Below are 21,649 nucleotides of genomic sequence, written 5' to 3'. Positions count from 1 at the left end.
CGATTCTTTAGGGATCCTTGGCAGAACAATGACACAGCTGGCGGTGGAGGTGTCCATGCCCCCCAGGAGCAGCAGCTCCCGTCCAAGTCCCACCTGGGACTCACTGCACTTTTATAGGCGGTGGGGTGCGTGCCCTGATGTGTACCTGCTCACAACGTGTGTCACCCTGATTGACCCAGGTGCCCGGGACCCTTTTAGAGGAGAAGTAGGGGCCGCCTGCCCCATGGGATGGTGCACCAGGGGTTGGGAGTGGGGGCACCGGTCCCAGCATCCCTGTGAACCCCGAGTACGCAGCGTGCAGAAATGGTGACGCTGTGACTCGGAGGAGAGGGTGCCTGCGGAGAGGCGAATGCCCTCTGCGGTGGAGAGCTTGACTCCGAGGCCAGTGCAGCTCCGAGTTCAGATTTCACAGGATCAAGCCAGATCCCAGCTCTGAACTGGCTGCCATGTCCGATGGAGGCTGGGGAGCGCCCTGGGAGGAGGAGATTCTGCTCAGGGTGTTTGAAGCTCTGTCTTTCCCCAGTGGTGCTACAAGAGGGAGTGTGTGCCTTTTGGCACCCGACCGGAGGGCGTGGATGGTGCCTGGGGAGCCTGGTCGTCCTGGGGAGAGTGCAGCAGGACGTGCGGTGGAGGCGTATCGTCATCCGTTCGCCACTGCGACAGCCCGCGGTAGGTGTACGCGCGTGCGGCCGTCTCGGCGTGGCCCTGTCCTGGGTGCACGCCGTCGCTGTTCGGGTCAGTGGGGAGGGAGCAGCCGGGGCCTGTGCAGCTCTGCGCTGTTCCCGGGAGGCTCTCGGCAAATCCCGTGTCCTGCTTTCACAGCAGCTCGGCGCTTTTGCCTTTGCTGTTGGGTCTGCAGCCACAGACCCAAAACCACTTGGACGACTCCACAGTGCGCTTGCAGCTGAGCGTGTGAAGTCTGCTGGGGGGCTGCGCTGCTGCAATAGCCCCTCCGGGCAGGATCCGTCCTTGCAGTGGTGCAGGGTTGGGAAAAACCGCGGTGCTCCTGCAAGGTTGGGGCAGCCGCCTGCCACAAACGTGGTTCGCTGCCCTGAGCTGGTTCTCCCGTCTCGTTCCCGGTTTGGCAGGCCCACGATCGGAGGGAAGTACTGCCTGGGAGAGCGGAAGCGGTACCGGTCCTGCAACACCGACGTGAGTACCGGTGGGCTCGGGGAGGGGAGCGGTGGTGGGCTAGCAGGGCTCTGCTGGTGGGGCAGGCAGCGCTGCGTTGCAGCACGGCTGTGGGGCGTTACATGCAGCTGTGGGACCCGCGGGAGGAGGCGGCGGCACTGGGTGGGGGTGAGCCACGCTGTGCCGGCAGCAATCCTGCGACGGGGAAAGCCGAGCAGGACGATGCATGCCTGCACCGGCTGCGAGCTGGCTCAGAGGGTGGGTGGAGGTATGTACCTGCGGGGCTTCGGCATCAAGAAGGGGCCTGAAAAGATAACGAGGAAAAGGGGGAGAGATCAGAGGCTTCCAGCACTGACATGACAGCCGTTGCCTCTCACACGCTGCAAGTGCAGGCCTGGTCAGGTGAAAGGAGCTCACGAAACGCGCCGTAGCACCCCGCTTCCCAGGGCTGGGGGGGGTTAAACCTCAAGGGGAGCAAAGAGAAATAACTGTGCTGCAGGGAAGCTCAATGAAGCTTTGGACCTGGGAAATGGTAGCTTTAACATCCACAGGAGGAAAATGGATGGCTCCCCATTGCCTCCCCTAGCTTTTAAAGGATTGCTCGTAAAAGCAAGCGTTGCATCTGCAGACAGACCAGCTGGGGCCCAATGGCTCGTGCCCTTAGTCTTCAAATAGCGTTTAGCTTTGCAGGAAGGATGCTCCTGCCATACTGTAAGCGTCCAGTTGCCAGGGCTGGTGTCCCTCTCCTAGAAGGGCTGGTGTTAGTCGCAGCTGGGAGCCCTGTAGCAGCTCCTGCCCCACCAACATGCTGATCGCTGGCTGTGTGGCCGCAGGACTGCCCGCCGGGCTCCCAGGACTTCCGAGAGCTGCAGTGTGCCGAATTCGATAACGTCCCCTTCCGAGGGAAGTACTACACCTGGAAGACGTACCGTGGAGGTGAGTGCTGGGGCTGGGCTGAGCATCCCTTGGCTCAGGCAGAGCTGGACCAGGGCCGTGCAGGGCTTTGCTCTCCTCCGTTCTCTGCAGGGACAGGTCTCATGGCCCAAGTGGTCTGGTGGGCAGTTAGTCACCATCTCTGCTGGCCCAGGTCCCTCAGGCTGCCCGCTCTGTGTCCGTGGGGTGCGCTGCTTCTCCCTCGTGTGTCTGTGGATCGACGTGCGGCTGCCCACGACGGTCCTGCCGTGCCCTGAGTCACTTCTCCCTGTCCAATTGCTCTTTAACTTCCTTGCTCTCCGAAACAATTCCAGCAGCATCAGAGCTGTTTAACTTCTTTCCCTGAGTCTGTTTCCTTAACTGCTGAGCGGGCAAAGAGGAAGACAGACAAGAGAAGGGAGTTGCTAGTCTCTGGTACCTGATGGGGAGAAACCAGGGCAGCCCTCCCTGCGCAGGCAGATAAAGCTTCCAGTTCCTGCACGGGCAGAAGGGGGGTGAACTGGTGGGTCCTCCAAAGAGCAGCACTCCCCTCTTCCCAAGGTCAGTCCTCCCGTGGCCTGCAGAATTGTCTAGCGAGGAGAGGGGGCGGGAGGAGGCCTCTGTGGCAGAAATCTCTTAATAATGAGAAAGAACAGCGCGTCTCCTTCATGTAGTTAATGAACTTGACTGGGGAAATCCTTCGCAGCTGTGTAAATAAGCACACCTCCCAGCGGGGCTCCTGCAGCTGGAGCAGATGTGCTGAGGCTGCAGGGGATGGATCAATAAAAATGTAATAAAATTGCAAAGCAGTAAGTCACACAAAGACCCCAATGGATGCCAAGGTGGAAGACAGCCCCGCAGGCTGGATCTGCCCGAGCTCGGACCTCTCTCTTCCCCAGGCGTGGCCCAGTGGTTTGAGGGCAGGGGACTGTCGGCCAGTTGAACATTGGCCCTTGAATTGTAATCTGGCTCTGACACAGATTTTTGCCTTGGCTTTCAAAAAAAGCCCCTTCCTCTCTCTCTGCTTCAGCTCCTTCTTCCATAAAATAAGGCGATGAAAGCTGTCCCCTTCCCAGGAGGCTGTGAGCATTGGCACGATCGTGTCTTGAAGGGATGTGGGAGCTCCCTGCCTCAGCTCTCCAGGTTGGCTGTGGGTAATGGTACTGTTTAGCAGTTATGTTTTGTTTATTCAGTGTCCAAGGGTATCACTGTCTTCCTCTGCGGTGGCCCAGGTAGGGAAACTGAGGCCCATTCACATGAGTAGAGAGGTGCTGGAAGCTGCAGCTCCTCAGCCTGTTCCGGGAGCCAAGCCCCTGGCCGAGGGAGCGCCCGTCTCCCAGCTCTCGAGAAACCGTGTGTGCTGGCACCCACCTGCCTGGGAGCTGTCAGCCGGGATTAGAGGATCAGCTCTTCATGGCGTGGGCTGTCCACGCTGGATCCTCAGATCAGTTGGGACCGTGGAGGTGGTAAGGTGTCACCACTGTTCCCCTCCACCTATGAACTTCTTTGCCCGAGTTTGGGCGCTCTGTCAGGCTTGGGGAGACCTGATTGCAGCCATTCAATACATGAAGGGGGCTTATAAGAAAGGTGGAGAGAGACTTTTTACCAAGTCCTGTAGAGACAGGAGAAGGGGCAACAGTCTTAAATGGAAAGAGGGTAGGTTTAGAGTGGGCATAAGGAAGAAACGGTGTACAATGAGGGTAGTGAGACCCTGGAACAAGGTGCCCAGAGAAGTTGTGGATGCCTCGTCCCTAGAAGTGTTCAAGGTCAGGCTGGATGGGGCTTTGAGCAACCTGACCTAGTGGAAGGTGTCCCTGCCCATGGCAGGAACTAGATGGTCTTTGAAGGTCTCTTCCAAGCCAAACCCCTCTGTGATTCTATGACTATGACTTCAGCAGCACGAGTACTTGCATCTTCACTTGTCTGTGGGATTTTGTGATCCTTGGTGTCGTTTGGGTGTCAGAGGTACATCTGTGGGGGAGGCGGGGAGGGTCCCTTGCACCTTCACCCTCTCCACGTCGTAGATCAGACCCCCGGGGAACAGCCCCCTCTTGTCTTCCCCTTGCCGCGGGTGTTTTGCTCTCAGGACCCACGTTGTCCCCCTGCAGCCCCTGAGCTAGCAGGCATCCCTACCCCAGCATCGGGGAGGCAATGAGGGCTGGCCATCATCTCCCTTACTCCCTCCTGGGCTCTTGCAGTGGTGCCCAGAGAGCTCTGGGGTGGTGGGTGTCAATCCCTCCCTCCTCACTGGCACAAGCAGTCGCCCAGGATCCATCCTTGTTGGCAGCCTCATCCCTGGACGTTCTGCCCTCCAGCTGGTAGCATATCTGCTCTTTAGGTTGCTTTTGGGCACGTGTCCCCGCTTGGGGAGCCGTTCACCACCCTGGCCCTCTGCTGAGCCTCTTCCCCTGCTCTTCGGCACCGCACCCTTGAGCCGCTCCCTTGCCGAAAGGTGCGGTGGTGCAGGGGTGCTTGTGCCGTTTGCCTGTCAGACGCTGGCCTCACGTCGGTTTGGGGAAATGTCCTGAAGACAAGGAGTACCCCACTGGTGGGGGAGGGCACCGATCCCGCAGGGAATTTGGGAAGGGAAGGAGCCACCTGCTGAAAGCCTGACGCCAGCCGCCGGGTCGCTGGCAAGTTGAGGTCGGGTTTTGCGCGGGGCCGGTACGGCGTGTTTTCCTGGCGGTGATTTATAACGATCCTGGAGCCCAGACCCCGGGATCGCAAGACACAGCCCCAGCGAGAAGCGCTGAGCTCAGCCTTTCGGAGCTCAACAGTCAGCAGATACCTCGTGGAATGCGGCTTTAATTGTTTGTTTATTTTGCTTTATTTGCTTAGTTATTCATTTTGCTCTTGGCGGATGCAAGAGCCAAGGGAGAGTGGAGCCGCTCACGGGGCTGGGAGAGAGATGGGGAGGAGCAGGGGCTTGCGGAAAACAGGAGATTGCTCGTCATAAATTGTAATGCGCTTTAATTCCTCTATGGAATGGGACAGGGCAGGCAGGAGGAACAAAACATCCTCTGAGGCACCGCGTAGCCAACTGAAAATATTCTATTCTATTCTATTTCAATAGCTATATTAAAGATTAAAAGGAGTACCCAGACTTGGCTGTTGCTGACCTTGGACTACTCAGCCCAAAGCGAAGGGCGGGCAGCTCTCTGCGGCCCATGGTTGGAGGGTTCACCTTTCGGGGGGCAGGGGCCTGGGGACCTGCACAGTATTTATGGCAGACCCTGTGCTCTTCGGGGTTGTAGTTTTGTCTGCTGCTCGTTTCCCGGTCAATTAGTAACATTGACCAGGCAGCGGGCAGGCTGAGAGGGTCCCACTCATTCTGTGGAAGCGGGCTCTTCTCCCGTGGTGGTGGAACCCACCTTGCACGGGTGACAACGGGCACTGCAGAGCCTTCCCTGCCCTTCTGCTGCCAAATGCCCCATGGGGCTTGCGTTGAGGATTCCTCCTTCCTGCGGATGAGGGTATCTCTGGACAGCAGTGAGCCAGCTGGGAGGACGCAGAGCACTGCCTTGCTCCCACCCCAAAAAGCGCAGCTCCCAGCAAACCGTTCAGACGCTGAGAGAGGAGGGGCTGGATCCTGGTTGCTGGTGAAAATATGGTCCTTAATTCCCATCTCCAGGAATGTGGGGACACAGGGTTGACACTGGTCTAGGGCTTTCGAAAGGTGCCTTTTTAAGGAACCACCTTAACAAGGACAAGGTGATGGCCAGACCACCCGAGTACCTCTTGGCTGGCCGAGTGCTGAGGAGAGTCCAGTTCTGACAGACGCTGGGCAGTGATACCAGCCCCCCTTTCCTCTGATCGCTGGGAGGGTGACCTGGCTGCCAAGGGCAAATCCTGCCTGGAAATTGTCACCAGGGAGGGTGTGTTGGGGACTGGTCCTGAGCTCAGGTGGCCCAGCTGGCTCGTTGGAGCAGCCGCAGTCAAGATGCAGATGCCAATGCAGGGTCCTCCTTCTCTCCTCCCCCTTCCTCCTTCATTCTCCCTCTCCCCATTTCTCTTCCCTAAGACTTTTTCTTTTAAGGGCAGAAATCCCCCGTCTGCAAGCCTTTCCTAAGTGGCCAGATGAGGAGAGCCAGCAGGGATCTGTCCCACGTGGAGCAGCAGCTGGGTGGCAGACACAGGACCCCAAGTCCCAGCTCTGTGCACAGACCCCCCAAGTCCAGCACCCGCTGTCAGCTCTTGCAGGCAGGAAGGTGATGGGTGCCGAGTTTCCCTGCTCAGCGGCTGCTTCCCAGGCTCCCTCTGCAGACACGAGATGCTCGGAGCCACCGGGATACAGGGCCCGCATCGGCAGCGATGGGTCTTCGCCAGTGACAGGCTGGAACCAGGGCAACTGTCCCAGCATGGAGGGCTTGCTCTCTTCCACGCGCTTTCCTCCCTCTCTGCTGATCTCACCTCGGTTGAATTGTTAGGGATTTAAGCGTGCATGCACCCATGTGTGCGTGCATGAAGCCTCCTGGGCTCCAGCAAGGGGAGGCCAATGAGGAAACCCCCATGAACACCCCCGGCTCTGCCATCAGCTGAGTTCATGCACTCGCAGCATTTTTGCAGCCCTATAACAAAGTCAGGGCACTTAAGGCAAAGGAAGAAATTTAGCCTCATGCCGCCAATCCCTGATCTTTTATTGTCTCTCTTTTCTTTCTTTTTTTTTTTTTTTTTTTCCTCCGGCTTGTTATATTTTTCATTCCAGTTTTCCCCACGAGCTCCTCTTTCGAGGCTCTGACCATTACGCTCGGGGCTGCTGGGCACCAGCCTGGGCACAGGGCAGCAGCGGTGAGGAGTTACGATAGAAAGGAAGATCACGCAGCTGATTTGGAGCTACTAAAATGGAGCCAGGGCTGGCAGAGAAGCAGAACCAGGCTGTGGCAGGGGTTAGCCGCCCACCAGGGAACTGTAGCAAGGTGTCTGCGTGGGTCTCGCTTTTCCTTGCAGCTGGAGACAAGGAAGGGAATAGGCAGTGCATGTGAATAACTTAGCGAACCCATCTGAGAGCCCGGAAACAAAAGCCCAAGTTTCTGGCTGTTTCTCAGCCCTGCTTCATTGCGTGGCCTGCCTGCACTCCAGCGACGGCAGGAGAGAGCGCGGCCCTGGGGAGCTGCACGCGGGCAGGGACGAAGGGTCCCACGCAGCCGTCGGAGCGCGCCGCTGCGCTGCCGGGAGCGAGGCCACCGGCAGGAGAGATGCTCCTGAGATGTGTCTCAGGAAGGGCCAGCACAAGCCCCTCTCCCAGGCTGGTGAGACAGTTCCATGCGCGGGGTGTGCGATTGTCGGCGGGGCTCGCTGGCACGGCCTCTCCAAACTGGGAGATCCCGCAGCAAGCGTCGGTCCCTCATGACTCGTGTTTTCTTACCGTGCTGGCGATGTTTTGCACCTGAGGTCTGGCTGGACAGACGTGGGGTCCAGGCATGCCGTGGTTGGATGGCTGTGAGTTTTCGGGGTCATGCCTGCGCCGTCCCCCTCGGTGGCCCTGGACCTCCCTCGCCAGGCGGGGGAGAGCCCGGGGCGCTGCGGAGGGGGTTGGCTCTCCAGAAGGAGGGTTGATCGAGTGCCTTCTCTAGGGGCTTGCCCAGGCATCCTGCTCGACAGCCTGCCTCCAAGCTGCTGAATTCCCCTCTCGTGTCTCCTCCTGTTCCTCCCTCTCCCAGCTTTACTCTTTCTTCCCCCCAGCTGCGTTTGGGTGCTCTCAGGCACAGCTGGGCCACCCCTCCCCTCCATCTGCCCATTTGATGTGCTGTATCGAGTTGCAAGTTTTGCACGTTTCGGTTGCTCCCAACCTAGGTGCTTCCCAGCTCTGGCACATGGCTCACAACTGTTGCTGGTGCCTGCAGGAGTGAACTGCCACAGCTCAGGCATGCACCCCTCTGCCAGGGTCATGCAGGCTGTTGGGTCTCCTTGGGATGCTCAGTAAAGGCAGCAGATGCCGCGATCTCCACCAGCGTTTGATAAAATCCAATGACGGGAGGCAGGAAACTGCTTTGCTCAGGTGTCTCCTTCCATAACTGGTCCCAGGTCCTGCTCCCAGGCACCGTAAGCCAATATCCAGATATCCAGCCTCTGTTCCTTAGACGGTGTTTTGGTAAGGGGTGTTGGGAAGCAGGTATTTTAGCTATAACATCCTTCCCCTTCGTCCTCATGCTGCTGTCGTCGTCTTTGCTGTGAAGGACTCGGTATCCACCAGCCTTGAACAGAAAGAAATGGTTGCTCTGGCCTAGTAATTGGTCTAGGAGCTGAAAAACTTGGTTGCTCTGGGCTAGTAGCTGAAAAACCCTGGACAAGTCGCTTAAGAGCTGCTGCCTCAGTTTCCCTGTCTGTAAAATGGGCACAAGGGTGTCGACAGCCCTTGTAAAGTGCCAGGAGACCCAGGAGTGACCGACACCAGATAAGAACAAGTCAGTTTGTTTCCTTCCCCGTCACATAAAGCCCGTGTTTCCCAGGCTGTGCAGAAGGGACAGTGTCTCACCATGTGTCAGTGTCCGGTTCAAGGGGCTTGACTCGGTCCTGATCAATAAGGAGGGTGCCTGGGTCCCTCCGTGGGTCCCTCTGCTCGGTGGGGACACCCTCCTGGGCACCTGGAGCTCTGCAGTGGGCCAGGCGCAGGATGGAGATGTGGGGGGGGGCGAGGGTAAGGCAGCCGTTATCCAGGTCTGGCTCTCCACATCTTTCTTCTCTCTCCTTGGTGGCATCGTTTGAACCTCTGCTTCTTTCCCAGGGGGTGTGAAAGCCTGTTCCCTCAACTGCCTGGCCGAGGGGTTCAACTTCTACACGGAACGAGCCGCAGCCGTGGTGGACGGGACACCGTGCCGGCAGGACTCCAACGACATCTGCGTCAATGGGGAGTGCAAGGTGCTGCCGGGGTCTGGGGCAGGCTCGGGATGGGGAGGCAAGGGCAGACCCCTGGGCAGGGGAGCGCTGCCCTCCACATGCCCCCATGGACATGGGCGTCCCTCTGTCCGGGCACCCGGTTCATCTGCAGGAGCACGAGAACATCCACCTCTGGGCTTGTGCCCGTCCGCTCTCCATGCACCGGGTGCCACACTGGCCTGTGTTACCAACGGGTCTCTGCGTTTACACCCCGTGTAGTCCCAGGCACTTGATATTTCCCTTGAAATGGGATCTGGAGGGCTATAAAAGTTTAATTATAAGAAAGCCCTGTGGGAGTGGCGAATGTCCCCCAGCAGGCAGGCAGACAGGCTCCTTGTGTCTGTCTCCCTTCCTGTGTCTCTGGGATCTCTTTGTCTCCATGGGGCTGAACATACCGTGGAACAAAAGGGGCATTGCACCGTAGCTAGCCACAGCCATGCTGGTGACCCGCTTGCTAGCCCACGTACTGTGGCAGCGGGGCAGAGCCGGCGGCTTCACGTGGGCTCGCTACCGCGATGCCGGTGCTGCAGGGACACGGCTCTCCTTGGGCTGCTGCAGCTCTACCAGCTCAACGCAGGCACCCTAACCTCCGCCTGGTCCTGCAGCCGTGGGATTTCTGCCTGCGCCCCCCAGCCTTGGACAGAGCCCCCCAGGGCTATCCCTGGAGAGGGGTGGCAGAAAGATGGGACTGGGCAGGGGTGATGTTACTGAGCGCTGCCTGGTGTACGGTGCAATGGAAGGGAGTGAGGTGGAACCCAGGGGAGTTCCCCGCTCCCCGGGGTGCTGCAGGGCAGGTGTGGGGAGGACAAAGCCCCACCAGGACAGGTAATTCCCTGCTGCTCCTTCCTCCAGCACGTGGGCTGTGACCGTGTCCTGGGCTCTGATTCAAAGGAGGACAAGTGTCGCGTGTGTGGGGGAGATGGCAGCTCCTGTGAGACCGTGGAGGGCGTCTTCAACCAGTCCCTGCCGGAGGGAGGTAGGGAGCAAGTGGCCTGGCCAGCGCAGCCGGCGTCACCCACCCTCGAGTCTCTCCTCGGCTTCACCTGCTCCTGGGGATGCGCAGGACAGGCAGGGACATATCCCAGAGAAACACCCCAAAGGGTAGGACCAGGCTGCAAGCAGGGAGCAGATCGCTCCTGTTCACTGACCAAGCCGTGACCCAGCACCCAAGTCCCTGGCCCGGAGCGCCAAGCTCCTTCCCTGCTCCCTAGCTTACGCTGCCCTCGAGCCAGGCTGTGGAGGTGCCCATGGAGATCCCAGCTCCACAGCACCTCCCCAGCACGGCCAGTCCCACCACAAGAGCCCGCACTGCAAAGCAAGCAAGCCACTGTCCTGGCGGGCCATAGTGCTTTTTCCGTTTAATCGCAGTGGGTGGCTGAACGAACACCCCTGCACTGCCAGCATCTCGTTAGGTGTTTAACCCGCGGGTCACGGGGTGGCACACACAACCAGCTCAGGGCAGGGTTGGCTCCGGGCTCAGAGGCTGAGCATTGCTGCTCACCGGCCCTGGGTTGTCTCACAGGTTACGAGGAGGTGATCCAGATTCCCAAGGGCTCCGTCCACATTGACATCCGGGAGCTGAACCTCTCCATCAACTACCTAGGTGAGATGGGGCTGGGGGACACAGAAATCCCAGCCAGACACCCCTTGGGCTGCCATTTCCCTCCAGTTAATGGGGCGCGTTAAAAGCCCAGCACAAAAAACCTCCCGCTGCAGCAGAGGATGGGGTTGGGGGTCCCAGCGTGGGGCTGGGGGCAGAGGAAGGCAGCAGGGCCTGCTGGCAGGGTGGCATGTCCCAGGCCAGCGTGGGCCGTGTCAGTGTGGCGCACACAGCCCCTGTCTCGCTGCGGCACTGCCTCCGTCCCGCGCTCACTGTTCAGCAGCGTAACCCTGAGCAAATCCCACACCCCGCCGTTCCTGGCGCTGGCTGCGGCTCCTTGGCATCCCCCCTTCCGCCAGCATGTTGGGCTGAGGATTAAAAATAGACCTGCTCAGATTTTCCTTGGGCTTAATTTTCCAGCCAGACTCTGGCTGGTTTTTACAATGGGCTTTTTTCTTTCCCCTCGTCTTCTCTTTCTGTCCTCCAAGCGATGGACAGTGATCGGAGAGAGGTGGGCAGGGGCACTCACTGCTGGCTTGCTGCCTGGTGCCTCCGCAGGAGCCTGCCCAGATGCCGGCACCAGTGGGAGGTCACAGGGGGGCTCTCCTGGCAGCAGCCCTCCAGGCCAGCTCCCTTTGCTGGGTGCGGGGATGCCAACATCCCTCCCTGCCCCAGGTATGCTGGGGACTCGTCGTGTCCATCCAAACGGGATTTCTGTGCACTGGAGGCACAGCCCAAGCTCGTATCTCCGTCAACTGGTGCCACCAGTCTCTCCTGCTCCAGGATCTATCCTGTACCCCAGTGAGAGGGGAGGGAGCATCCTCCATCCTCATCAGTACGGAGCATCCTCCCTGCTCCAGAGCATCATGGCAATGAAGTCATTGCCAGCAGCGAGGGCAGGAGTGACACAGAGCTGGGCACCAGAGCGGTGTTGGTGGCAGAGAGCAAGCAGGGAGAGCGTGGGAATGCAAGCAGGAGCGAGCAAGCGAGCCGATCTCCCTCTAGTGACTCGCTTGGGCAACCACAGCCGCGCTTCTGGGGACCAGCTTCCTCCAGCAGCCCCAGCAGCCAAGACCCAGGTTGCACAGTTGGATTTGAGCCTGGCTTCATGGCCACAGCTTGTCACACTGCCAAGGGTCCCCGTCACCACCCCGGGCAGCTGGCTGAGCTCCCCACAGCATCATCCTTCCATAGCGAGGTGGCGGGCTGGCTGAGACAAGATGATGGGTACATTAGTCCCACCTTGGCTAGTGACTTTCTGTGTGACCCTGACCCAGGCACCTACTTTATTTGCCCCACCTATTCCCTCCCTGTAAAATGAGGCTGATGATTTACCCTCCGTTGTAGCAGTGCTCTGAACCTGGCAGATGAGAAGCGCCTGGCCGAAGCTGGGTACGGGTGCGTTCAGCCTTTCTGCTAACCCTTGCTCCCCTGTCCTTGCAGCGCTGAGAGGGGAGAACGGCGAGTATTACATCAACGGGAAGCTCTCCATCGACCCCCCGCGGCGCTTTGACATCGCAGGCACAACGTTCCACTACAGGAGATCCCCAGAGGAGCCTGAGTCCCTGGAGGCCTTGGGACCCACCAACGTCACCCTCTTTGTCATGGTTGGTAACATGGTTCCTTCATACCCCCACCTGGTATGGGCCTGGTCTGGGCTAAGGAGACCTTGCCGTGACTACATGGGGATTGGAGCTAATCAGCCCCTGTCCTCGCTGTCTGGAGTAAAGGGGCGCAGAGATCAGAGGTCCCAGAGAGCCCAGAGGTCAACTGGGCTAAACTCTCAGGTCTCTCTCCCTAATCTGCCAGGCTTTGGAACAATTCGACCTGTAAGCGCACAGGAGCTTGGTCTTTGATCGTGTCACCTTCGTGGCTGCACCACTGTCATCACTGGTGGCTGCCATGTCAATACTGGAAGGGACTGGAAAGGGAAGGGGAGGAGATGTCAGCTGCCCTGGATGTTAGAGAGCGCGCTGAGGTCGTGGGATGCTGTCCGGACAGTCATGACCATGCTGGACTTCGGCGGCACTGATGCCTCAGTGATGCCTTTCTCTGCAGGTCCTTGTGCGGACAGAGCTGCAGGGGATCCGGTACAAGTTCAACGCACCCATCGGCAGGGACGCCTCGAACCAGTACTCCTGGCACTACACCCCGTGGACCAAGTGCTCAGCGCTGTGTGCAGGGGGTGAGGTTTGACCCCTTGTCGGCTGGGGGGGGACACGTGTCTGCACTCCCGTGACTCCCACGCACTGGGTCTGCGCCACGTGAGACAGCGCGTGGACATTAGCATCTGCTTTGCTCTAAAGGAGCTCTCGGGGTTTCTACATATTCCCGCCCTGCGCTCAGCTACATGCAAGCTGGTGTCAGCAGCATGGTCTTGCGGGCAGAGCGTCAGGGCAAACAACCTGGATGCCGTTCTTCGGCCGGACCGCGGTGTAAGTGGTAGAGGTGACGGAAGGTGGCCTTATATGCTTGAAATTCATTTACTTGTGCGATGCAGGACAGGTTAGCCCATCGCAACAGCACCTCTGGCCTTCAGATCTACGTCTGTGAACTGAAACACCGCTGATGCTTCCCTAAACCCCTTGGGCTGGTTCCCGTGGGGATTGACACAAGGGTTTGCGCCATGTCTCCTGGCTCTGGAGAACCTGGCTGCAGGTGACTGAGCTGGTATTAAGAAGAGAGAGGCAGTTTCCAAAGCAAGGCTTCATCGTGTTCCCTGTTTTAAGAAGGGAGAGGCAGTTTCCAAAGCAAGGCTTCATCGTGTTCCCTGTTTCAAGCTAAGGGCCCTAACCTGGTCTTGCGTGCTAGTCCTCGCCAAAGTGTTGCCCCATCGTGTTCCAGCTCTTCCCCCCAGTGCTGCCCAGAAAGTCTCACAAGGCCAGGGTTAGAGCAGGTTTATTTGAGGACAAGGTCCTTGGAATGCTTTGATCCTCCATCCTCTGCAAACTCTGCCAGGTACTGCCCTGGCTGGTGACCCTTCACCCCATCCATTCCTTCCTGGAGATGTTAGAGGCAAAAGGAGGCCTTGGTTATGAAGAGAGAAGAAGGTTCAGGCTTGATGAGGTGCAGTGACAAGCGGCTGCCCCGTCACATTGCCCACGCGGGAGCAGAGCTGTGGGGCTCGTACCTGCAGCCTGGCTCAGCGCTGCAGCCTCAGGGTCCTCTTCTCTTTCCCCCCTTGCCTCTTTGTCTTGGCAGGCAGCCAGATCCAGTCTGTGGTATGCAAGAAACAGTCCGACGGCTCAACTGTCTTCAACCATTTCTGTAGCCCTGAAACCAAAATGCCAGAACGACAGAGGCCGTGCAATACCGAACCGTGCCCCCCAGCGTGAGTAACATGGCTTGGAGAGCAGGAGTGTGGGTGGACCCGGCGCAGTCCCTCAGAAATTGTCCCAGCACCTCCCTGGCTGGCCCTTGCCTCTCTTTTGAAGTGGAAAGGGAGATGTGGAGGAACTCTGTGGTTCCACCAGAGCTGCCTGGGAGGCTGTGGCCAGAGTAGGAATAGGGCTGTATACAGGAGTATGGGAACAAGCATGGAGTATGGGAACAAGCATGGAGTATGGGAACAAGCATGGACCACCGTGCCCCTTGCAAGCTTTGCTGTTTTACCTGTCTCCAGCTGGGTGATTGGGAACTGGTCTGAATGCAGCCGAAGTTGCAACAAAGGCGTCCGCACACGCAGCATCTTCTGCAAGCGCAAGATCTCTGCCACCGAGGAGAAGACCTTGGATGATGCTTCTTGCACCTATCCACGGCCAAAGATGCTTGAGCCTTGCAATAATCAGACGTGCCCTCCAGAGTGGGTCGCCCTGGACTGGTCTGAGGTAAGTGCTTAACATCACCTCTCTGACGGCACTGGTCCTTAGGAGGACAGCGTCAATCACGAGGCCAGAGCATCGGTGATGGCTGCTGGCCCTGGCGAGCGTCATGTGGGAAATGGTCTTGCAGCTCAGGAGACAGGGCAAGGTGGGAGCACTGGTGGGGAGAGGCAGTGCCGCCCCTCTCTGCTCTTTGCCGTACATCCTGACCGCGCGTCTCCTCTCTTCGCAGTGCACCCCGAGCTGCGGGCCAGGTTTTCGCCACCGCATTGTCCTCTGCAAAAGCGGTGACCACAGCGCGACGCTGCCCACCTCCCAGTGCTACGAAGGCTCCAAGCCCCCCACCAGCATGAGGTGCAACCTGCGGCGCTGCCCACCGCCGCGCTGGGTGACTGGCGAGTGGGGAGAGGTAGGGACAATCCTTTCCATGGAGTTATTGAAGGAGAAGACTGTCTCTCCAGCCCCTCAAATCCTAGCGTACGTGAGGCTTTTACCTGCCAGCAGAACCCAATGTGGCCACCACAACTGTCTGGGGGCCAGCAGGACTCCGTGGCGGTGTTCTTTGCCCCCACTTGGCTCAGGAGGCCATTGTGACGGTGGCCCAAGCGCACAGCTGACCCAGGGAGTCTCCCGGGCTTAGCAGGGCCCCACAGAAGTCGTTAGAGGGCCCCACGGGTGTCTGGGGGGCAGCAGGACCAGTAGGGATGGGGAGCAGTGCCGTGGGAGTGATGGGCTGCAGAGGTGGGCTGGACCGCCTGCAAGTGGGGCCACCGCTGGTCCACCTGCCACAGCCCAACCCTCGGTGCTGTAGCAGGGCGATGCTGACAGTCCTCCCTTCCCTCTAACACCCCTTGAGCTGCCGGGTGACATGGGGGTGCAGGAGGCCTGGGAAAGGCCGGTGATTTAGGGCTGGATGCAGAGACCCTCGCTGAGTCCTGGGGGTTCGGACCGAGCTTTTCAGGAAGCGGGGCCGCAGCGCTCGGCCGTGCCGGTGAGGTCCCTGCAGCTTCTGGTGAGGGAAGGGACGACTGCATCCAGCACCCTTTGCACCTCCTAAGACCTGGCCATGCCCTCTCCCCCCATGTTATTGAAGCCATGGTGGCCACCACAGCTCTGTGCTGTGCTGTTTCCCGGCAGTGCTCTGCGCAGTGTGGCCTTGGCCAGCAAAGAAGATCCGTCCAGTGCCTGGCTCACACCGGGCAGCCGTCCAGCGACTGCGTGGAGACCCTGCAGCCGCCTGGCATGCAGCAGTGCGAGACCAAGTGCGAATCGGGACCTACGGACAACCCTGAAGGTGAGGGAGATGGGGGGACTGGGGAGGAGCACTGCCAGCCTCGGGGACCACGCGGTACAGGGACACCGGAGCCAGCACAGCCCGATTTGGGCTCTAGGTGCTGTGCTGCGGCGTAAGGCTCTTGTGGGGAGGCCTGATGCTGTCCCCTCTGGTCCCAGGCCAAACTGGCATGCGTGACCCTGATAAATGAAGTAACTGCACCTCGGCAAAGAGAGGCTTTTGATCGTGAGGTTCTCAGTAGCTTCTTCAGCGCGGCTGCATCTTGCTGCTTGCTGGCAAACAGCCTCTGGGAGCTGGGCATCGGGGTGCAAAAGGGAGCTTGCAGGGGGCTGGTTAGAATTCCCCCGTGGAGCTCCTCACCCCCGCGGCAGCTGTAACCCTGCTTCCCTCTGTCGCCCATCCAGAGTGCAAGGATGTCAACAAGGTGGCCTACTGCCCGCTCGTCCTGAAGTTCAAGTTCTGCAGCCGGACCTACTTCCGACAGATGTGCTGTAAAACATGCCAGGGGCACTAGGGACACAGCGTGACCCCCGTGGGAAAACTGGAAGGCAAAAGCTGCGCCGGAGGGCCGCCGAACCGTGCCCTTCCTCTCCGCCCCGGGAATCTCCCTTGGGTCCAACACAGACACTGGTCGTGCTTCCAGTGGGAGCCGGCGTCACCCAAACCCGTCCCCCAAGACACGCACCCTTTGCCCCTGAGCTTCACAATGGCAGGTTCCCAGTTAAACCACTGCCAGCCGCTGCAGACACCGCCACGGCCCAGTGCGACAGGAGCCGGTGGATGAGCGGTGGGAGAGGGAGAAGCTGGGCAGAGTGCGGCAGCAGGGACATTACTTGAAATTCTGACGTTGTTATTTATTAGTAGCGGACCCAGGTCCCGCCGGCGCCGAGACAGCCACCGAAGCGGCACCACTCGCCCCGCTCCTGCCTCGTCCCGTTCCGTGCGCGTGTCCCCAGGGCATCGCGGGGCACCCTGGTCCGCAGCGGGGCGTCCCCGGGGAGGCTGAGCGCACCGGGAGCTGCTGCCTTTCCCTCGGGGATCGCAGGGGAGACAGGGAGGAGGTTTCAGGCGCTACGGGTGACAAGTGTGGCTTGTGGCTTCTAGGCGCCGGAGGAAGATGAGCTGCTGTGGGGGGCGGGGTTGGAGCAGGAATTTTGTTCTCTTGGTTTGCATCCCGTCAGCTTGGGACCTGCAGCAGGGGACAGAGAGCAGGTCACTCAGTGAGCGGAGCGGTGACACCAGTTTAACTGGGAGGGGGGGTTATTCAAACTCTCTTAACAACCTCCTTTGATTGGGGTGTCCCCCTATTTTTCCTTAAAGCCCCTGTCACGATTATGACCATGTTTTATTCCAGAGACACCTCAAAGCACGAGCTGAGGTCAGGGCTGAGGCGTGCTCGGGCTTGCAGTCGCTTAACGGGCGTCAAGGACGTGCCGGGCTGCGGGAAGCAAAGGAAAGGAGGGTGCAGGACGAGAAGTGTCTTCGTCGGTGTCCCCATTGCCAAGCCGTGACTCGGGAGCAGTCTGCCTGGTCCTGGCAGGGCCCTCCCCAGCGAACGCCACGGCCTCGGCGGCTGCTTTGCCTCCAAAGGTGCTTTACTTCCAAAGGTGCTTTGCCTCCGAAAGGTGCTTTGCCTCCAAAGGCAGCCTCGCTGCATGCCGCTGTGGCCTCGGGGTGCCGGTCCCAGTGCCACTCCCTCCTCTGCCCCCAGGAGACCTCCGGTGATGGGAAAAGAGCAGGCTTGAAATTCCTCCTGGCCAAATCTGGGCCAACACGCGCCTTCTCCATGGGCCACCACAGCCTGTGGAGGAGACCTGAATATCCGATCTACAAAGCACGTTCTTTTTGTTACCATTATTGTTATCGTTTATGTCGTCATTATTATTATTTTCGGGCCTTTCTGCATCACAACGATGGGAAATGTGGTCCAAAGCCATGTTCTGTTCCCCTTGGGGGTCATCCGTACGGTGCAGGGAGGCGGGCAGCCCTCTTTCCCCGGAGCAAACCTCGCCGCCCTGCCAGCCCTCACGTGTTACTCTACCATCTGTATTTTTAGCCGCTCGTCAGCCGATCGCAGCTTCTCTGGTGCTCAGCAAATCCCGTTGGGCTGTCGAGCGGGCCTTCATTTGCCTTCCTTCCTGGTGCCATGCTCCGTTCTGACATTTTGGTGAGGGGAGGGGGTGTTTTCACCTTTTTATATAGATATATGTATAATGAAAAATGTTTAACATACTAACTCTGAGGAGGAGCGACGTAACGGCATGATTTATAATAAAGGAGTAGCTACGATTGCGGGCGCAGCTTCTGGTCCCAGTCCTGTTTCTGGAGCGGCAAGCCTGGGCTCCGGCCGGCCCCGCACCACGGTGCTCCTGGTGCTCGCGCTGAAGGAGGGGTTGGGGCAGCAGGGGAGGGTTTTCCCTGCAGCCCGAGGGAGCGGAGCGGGTCGGGGAGGCGGAGATTCGCCCAGAGCTGCTGCCTGGCACGTAGGAAGAGGCTTCCCCTTGGCAGACCCCTCGCGGGTTGGCTGTGCACCCCAGGGGCACGCAGACCCCCTACCGGTAACGCTGGTTTGGGATTTTAGGGGGGGTTGTTTGAAGAACTACGTGTCTGAAACACCGCTGGTGCTTCCCTGAATCCCTTGGGCTGGTTCCCGTGGGATTGGCACAAAGGTTTGCGCCACGTCTCATGGACGGACCCTTTAGCGGGGCCTGTTGCGACAGGGCAAGGGGGAATGGTTTTAAACTGAAAGGGGAGATTTAGACTAGATATGAGGAGGAAATTTTTTACGCTGAGGGTGGTGAAACCCTGGCACAGGTTGCCCAGAGAGGTGGTGGATGCCCCATCCCCGGGAACATTCCAGGTGAGGTTGGACGGGACTCTGAGCAACCTGATCTGGTTGAAGATGTCCCTGCCCACGGCAGGGGGGTTGTTCCCGAGGACCCTTAAAGGTCCCTTCCGACCCAAACCATTCCAGGAGTCCGTGATTCCAACCTGCGAGTGACTGAGCTGGCACTCAGAAGAAGAAAGAGGCAGTTTCCAACGCAAGGCTTCGTCGTGTTCCCTGTTTCAAAAGCTGAGGGCCCTGACCTGCTCTTGTGTGCTAGAACTCGACAAAGTGGTGCCCCCTCTTGTGGCAGCGATTCCCCCCGGTGCTGCCCAGGAAGTGTCACAAGGCCAAGGTTAGGACAGGTTTATTTGAGGAGGAGAGACTTCTGGAACGCTTTGATCCTCCATCTTTGGCGAACGCTGCTGGCGAGAGGCGCAGCATATCTGACCACTGCTGAGGAGCTGGGCCCACGCCGATTGAGTCTTGGGTGGGGCCAGACCCTCTCAGCACGATGGGCTTCCTTCTTCAAGCGTAGCCTGAGATCAGCCTTGCGGTACCTGTCTAGGTCTGCTGGAATTGGAATGAACTCCGCGGGCTCCTCCTGTTTTTCCACTGGGTCGACCTCCATGGGCTCCTCCTGGTCTTCCAGTGGGTCAACCTCCATGGGCTCCCCCTGATTGTCCACTGGGTCGACCTCCATGGGCTCCTCCTGGTCTGCCACTGGGTCGACCTCTGTGGACTCCTCCTGATCGTCCACTGGGTCGACCTCCGTGGACTCCTCCTGGTCTTCCACTGGATCGACCTCCGTGGCCTCCTCCTGATCATCCACTGGGTCGACCTCCTCGGGCTCCTCCTGATTGCCTAGTGGGCCAACCTCCATGGGCTCCTCCTCGTCTTCCACTGGGTCGACCTCCATGGGCTCTCCCTGATTGTCCACTGGGTCGACCTCCATGGGCTCCTCCTGGTCTGCCACTGGGTCGACCTCCATGGGCTCCTCCTGATCGTCCACTGGGTCGACCTCCGTGGACTCCTCCTGCTCGTCCACTGGGTCGATCTCCGTGGCCTCCTCCTGATCATCCACTGGGTCGACCTCCTCGGGCTCCTCCTGGTCTTCCAGTGGGTCGACCTCCATGGGCTCCTCCTGGTTTTCCACTTGGTCGACCTCCATGGGCTCCTCCTGATTGTCCACTGGGTCGACCTCCTCGGGCTCCTCCTGGTCTGCCACTGGGTCGACCTCCATGGACTCCTCCTGGTCTGCCACTGGATCGACCTCCATGGGCTCCCCCTGATTGTCCACTGGGTCGACCTCCTCGGGCTCCTCCTGGTCTGCCACTGGGTCGACCTCCATGGGCTCCTCCTGATCGTCCACTGGGTCGACCTCTGTGGCCTCCTCCTGATCGTCCACTGGATCGACCTCCATGGCCTCCTCCTGATCATCCACTGGGTCGACCTCCTCGGGCTCCTCCTGGTCTTCCACTGGGTCGACCTCCATGGGCTCCCCATTATAGTCCACTGCGTCGACCTCCATGGGCTCCTCCTGGTCTGCCACGGGGTCGACCTCCATGGGCTCCCCCTGGTCTTCCGGTAGGTCGACCACTATGGGTTCCGTGCCGTCCTCTGCAGTTTTCGATTGCCAACCAAACAGTTGCCACATGTCCTCTTTGGTTGGGCAGCTCTTGTCGTTGCCCTGAGACTGCATTTGGCCACTGCGTTGGGTGTTGGGCTGCAGCACCCAGAAGCTGACAATCGCTGCCTCAGGCTTCCCCGCTCCTATCCTGCTGCGATTGCTGGCGCTGCAGGCGCGAGCAGCGCAGTGAGTGGTGGCCAGGGGCAGGGCTGCCTTTTTATGGGGCAGGGGACAGTGGGCAGTGAGGCGGTGGTATGTGACATCAGGAGGCCATTGTGATGTCGGCCCAAGCGCATGGCTGACCACGTGGCCCTTTGGTTGTCAGATGCCTGGCCGGAAAGAGGCCCTGCCTGGGAAGAGCAGGCTGCTCTGCCCCCGCCTGGTCCCGCACTGCTGGGACCCACTCTCCACACCTCCCGCCACCCGCGTGTGCTTGGACGAGGAACTGCCTCTCTGGTCAACAGAAGGTAAAGCAGCCACTGGCTCTGATGTGGCCAATTTCCTTCTCCAGCCACGGCTGCCTGTGATCAGAGCAAATCCTTACAGCCGTGCTGCCTCTCAGCCTGCTGGTGGGCTGCCCCAAGCCTGGCATTTGCAGAATTTGCCATAAATTCCAGACCAGAGCCCGCTGCTTGGCAATATCCTCTCTCTTCCAGCCTTGGCCCTGGTGGGAGGCTGAGCGCTCCAGCCAGCACCCTCTACTCTGCAATGCAGAGGCCAATAGATGGGTAAGGAAAAAAAAATAATAAAAAAAAGTGGTTATGGGATCTCTGAGAGTAAAGTGTCCAAGTGCTGTCCCCACATGGTGTCAGACCTTTCCTTTCTCCGGAAACCTCCCAGCTTTCCCCACGCTCCCTTATCTCTTGGGCTTCAACCCTCTCTGATACCAAGAAGGAGGGGTGTCCTGCCAGGGCGATGGGGCTGGATGTCCTGCCAGGTGCCGGCAGGACGGATAGAGGGGAGCGCAGCCCCGGGGTGGGCTGGGCAGCGGCTGAGCGCTCCCGGGCATGGACAGCCCTTGCTCTGCGTGCACGTGGAGCCGGCACGGACTTGCTGCAGCAGTGGCAGGCTGAGCCGGTTCCCGAGTCCGTGGGTTCTGCCACTGCCACGCTGGGGGAGCGCAGGGGCCACCTCAGGACGGCAGGACTGCAGGGGACAGTGGGGACGTGGCGGTGGAGAGCTGTGCTCCGGCCCCGGCTTCCCACCGCAGCATATCTGTTTTCTTTGCCCCCTCTTGGCTGCTTTCCCTTGGGGGCTGGCCACTGCCAAGGAGCTGGGCCCGCGCCGACAGAGTCTTGGGTAGGGCCGGAGGGGCTCAGCGCGACGGGCGCTCTCCTTCACACACCACCTGGGATCAGCCTTGCGGTACCATCGCAATGAGCGGTGGGAGAGGGAGAAGCTGGGCAGCGCGCGGCAGCAGGGACATGACTTGAAATTCTGACGTTGTTATTTCTTCGTACCGTAAAATCACAGAATGGTAGAATACCAGGTTGGAAGGGAGCATCGCAATGAGCCGGGGCTTGCACAGGTGCGTTTGCACACCGGGGCTGTTGCATGAAGA

General features: G+C 59.5%; 1 protein-coding gene across 1 annotated transcript in view; it reads left to right on the top strand.

Annotated features, from left to right (window-relative positions):
* Positions 1-17,934, top strand: part of ADAMTS10 (ADAM metallopeptidase with thrombospondin type 1 motif 10) — a 59,461-nt gene extending 41,527 nt beyond the window's left edge. The window contains exons 13-25 of the mRNA XM_075175176.1: positions 524-669; positions 1,089-1,152; positions 1,965-2,067; positions 8,768-8,901; positions 9,772-9,895; positions 10,442-10,522; positions 11,963-12,126; positions 12,578-12,704; positions 13,721-13,850; positions 14,142-14,346; positions 14,573-14,749; positions 15,478-15,634; positions 16,039-17,934. Coding sequence (XP_075031277.1) covers positions 524-669; positions 1,089-1,152; positions 1,965-2,067; positions 8,768-8,901; positions 9,772-9,895; positions 10,442-10,522; positions 11,963-12,126; positions 12,578-12,704; positions 13,721-13,850; positions 14,142-14,346; positions 14,573-14,749; positions 15,478-15,634; positions 16,039-16,148 — 1,722 coding nt within the window. The 3' untranslated portion in view covers positions 16,149-17,934. The remainder of the gene's footprint in view (positions 1-523; positions 670-1,088; positions 1,153-1,964; positions 2,068-8,767; positions 8,902-9,771; positions 9,896-10,441; positions 10,523-11,962; positions 12,127-12,577; positions 12,705-13,720; positions 13,851-14,141; positions 14,347-14,572; positions 14,750-15,477; positions 15,635-16,038) is intronic.
* The last annotated feature ends 3,715 nt before the right edge of the window (positions 17,935-21,649 follow it).

The sequence above is a fragment of the Calonectris borealis genome, chromosome 28, assembly GCF_964195595.1.
Source record: "Calonectris borealis chromosome 28, bCalBor7.hap1.2, whole genome shotgun sequence".
NCBI lineage: Eukaryota > Metazoa > Chordata > Aves > Procellariiformes > Procellariidae > Calonectris > Calonectris borealis.
This window is presented reverse-complemented; position numbering and strand designations above follow the sequence as displayed.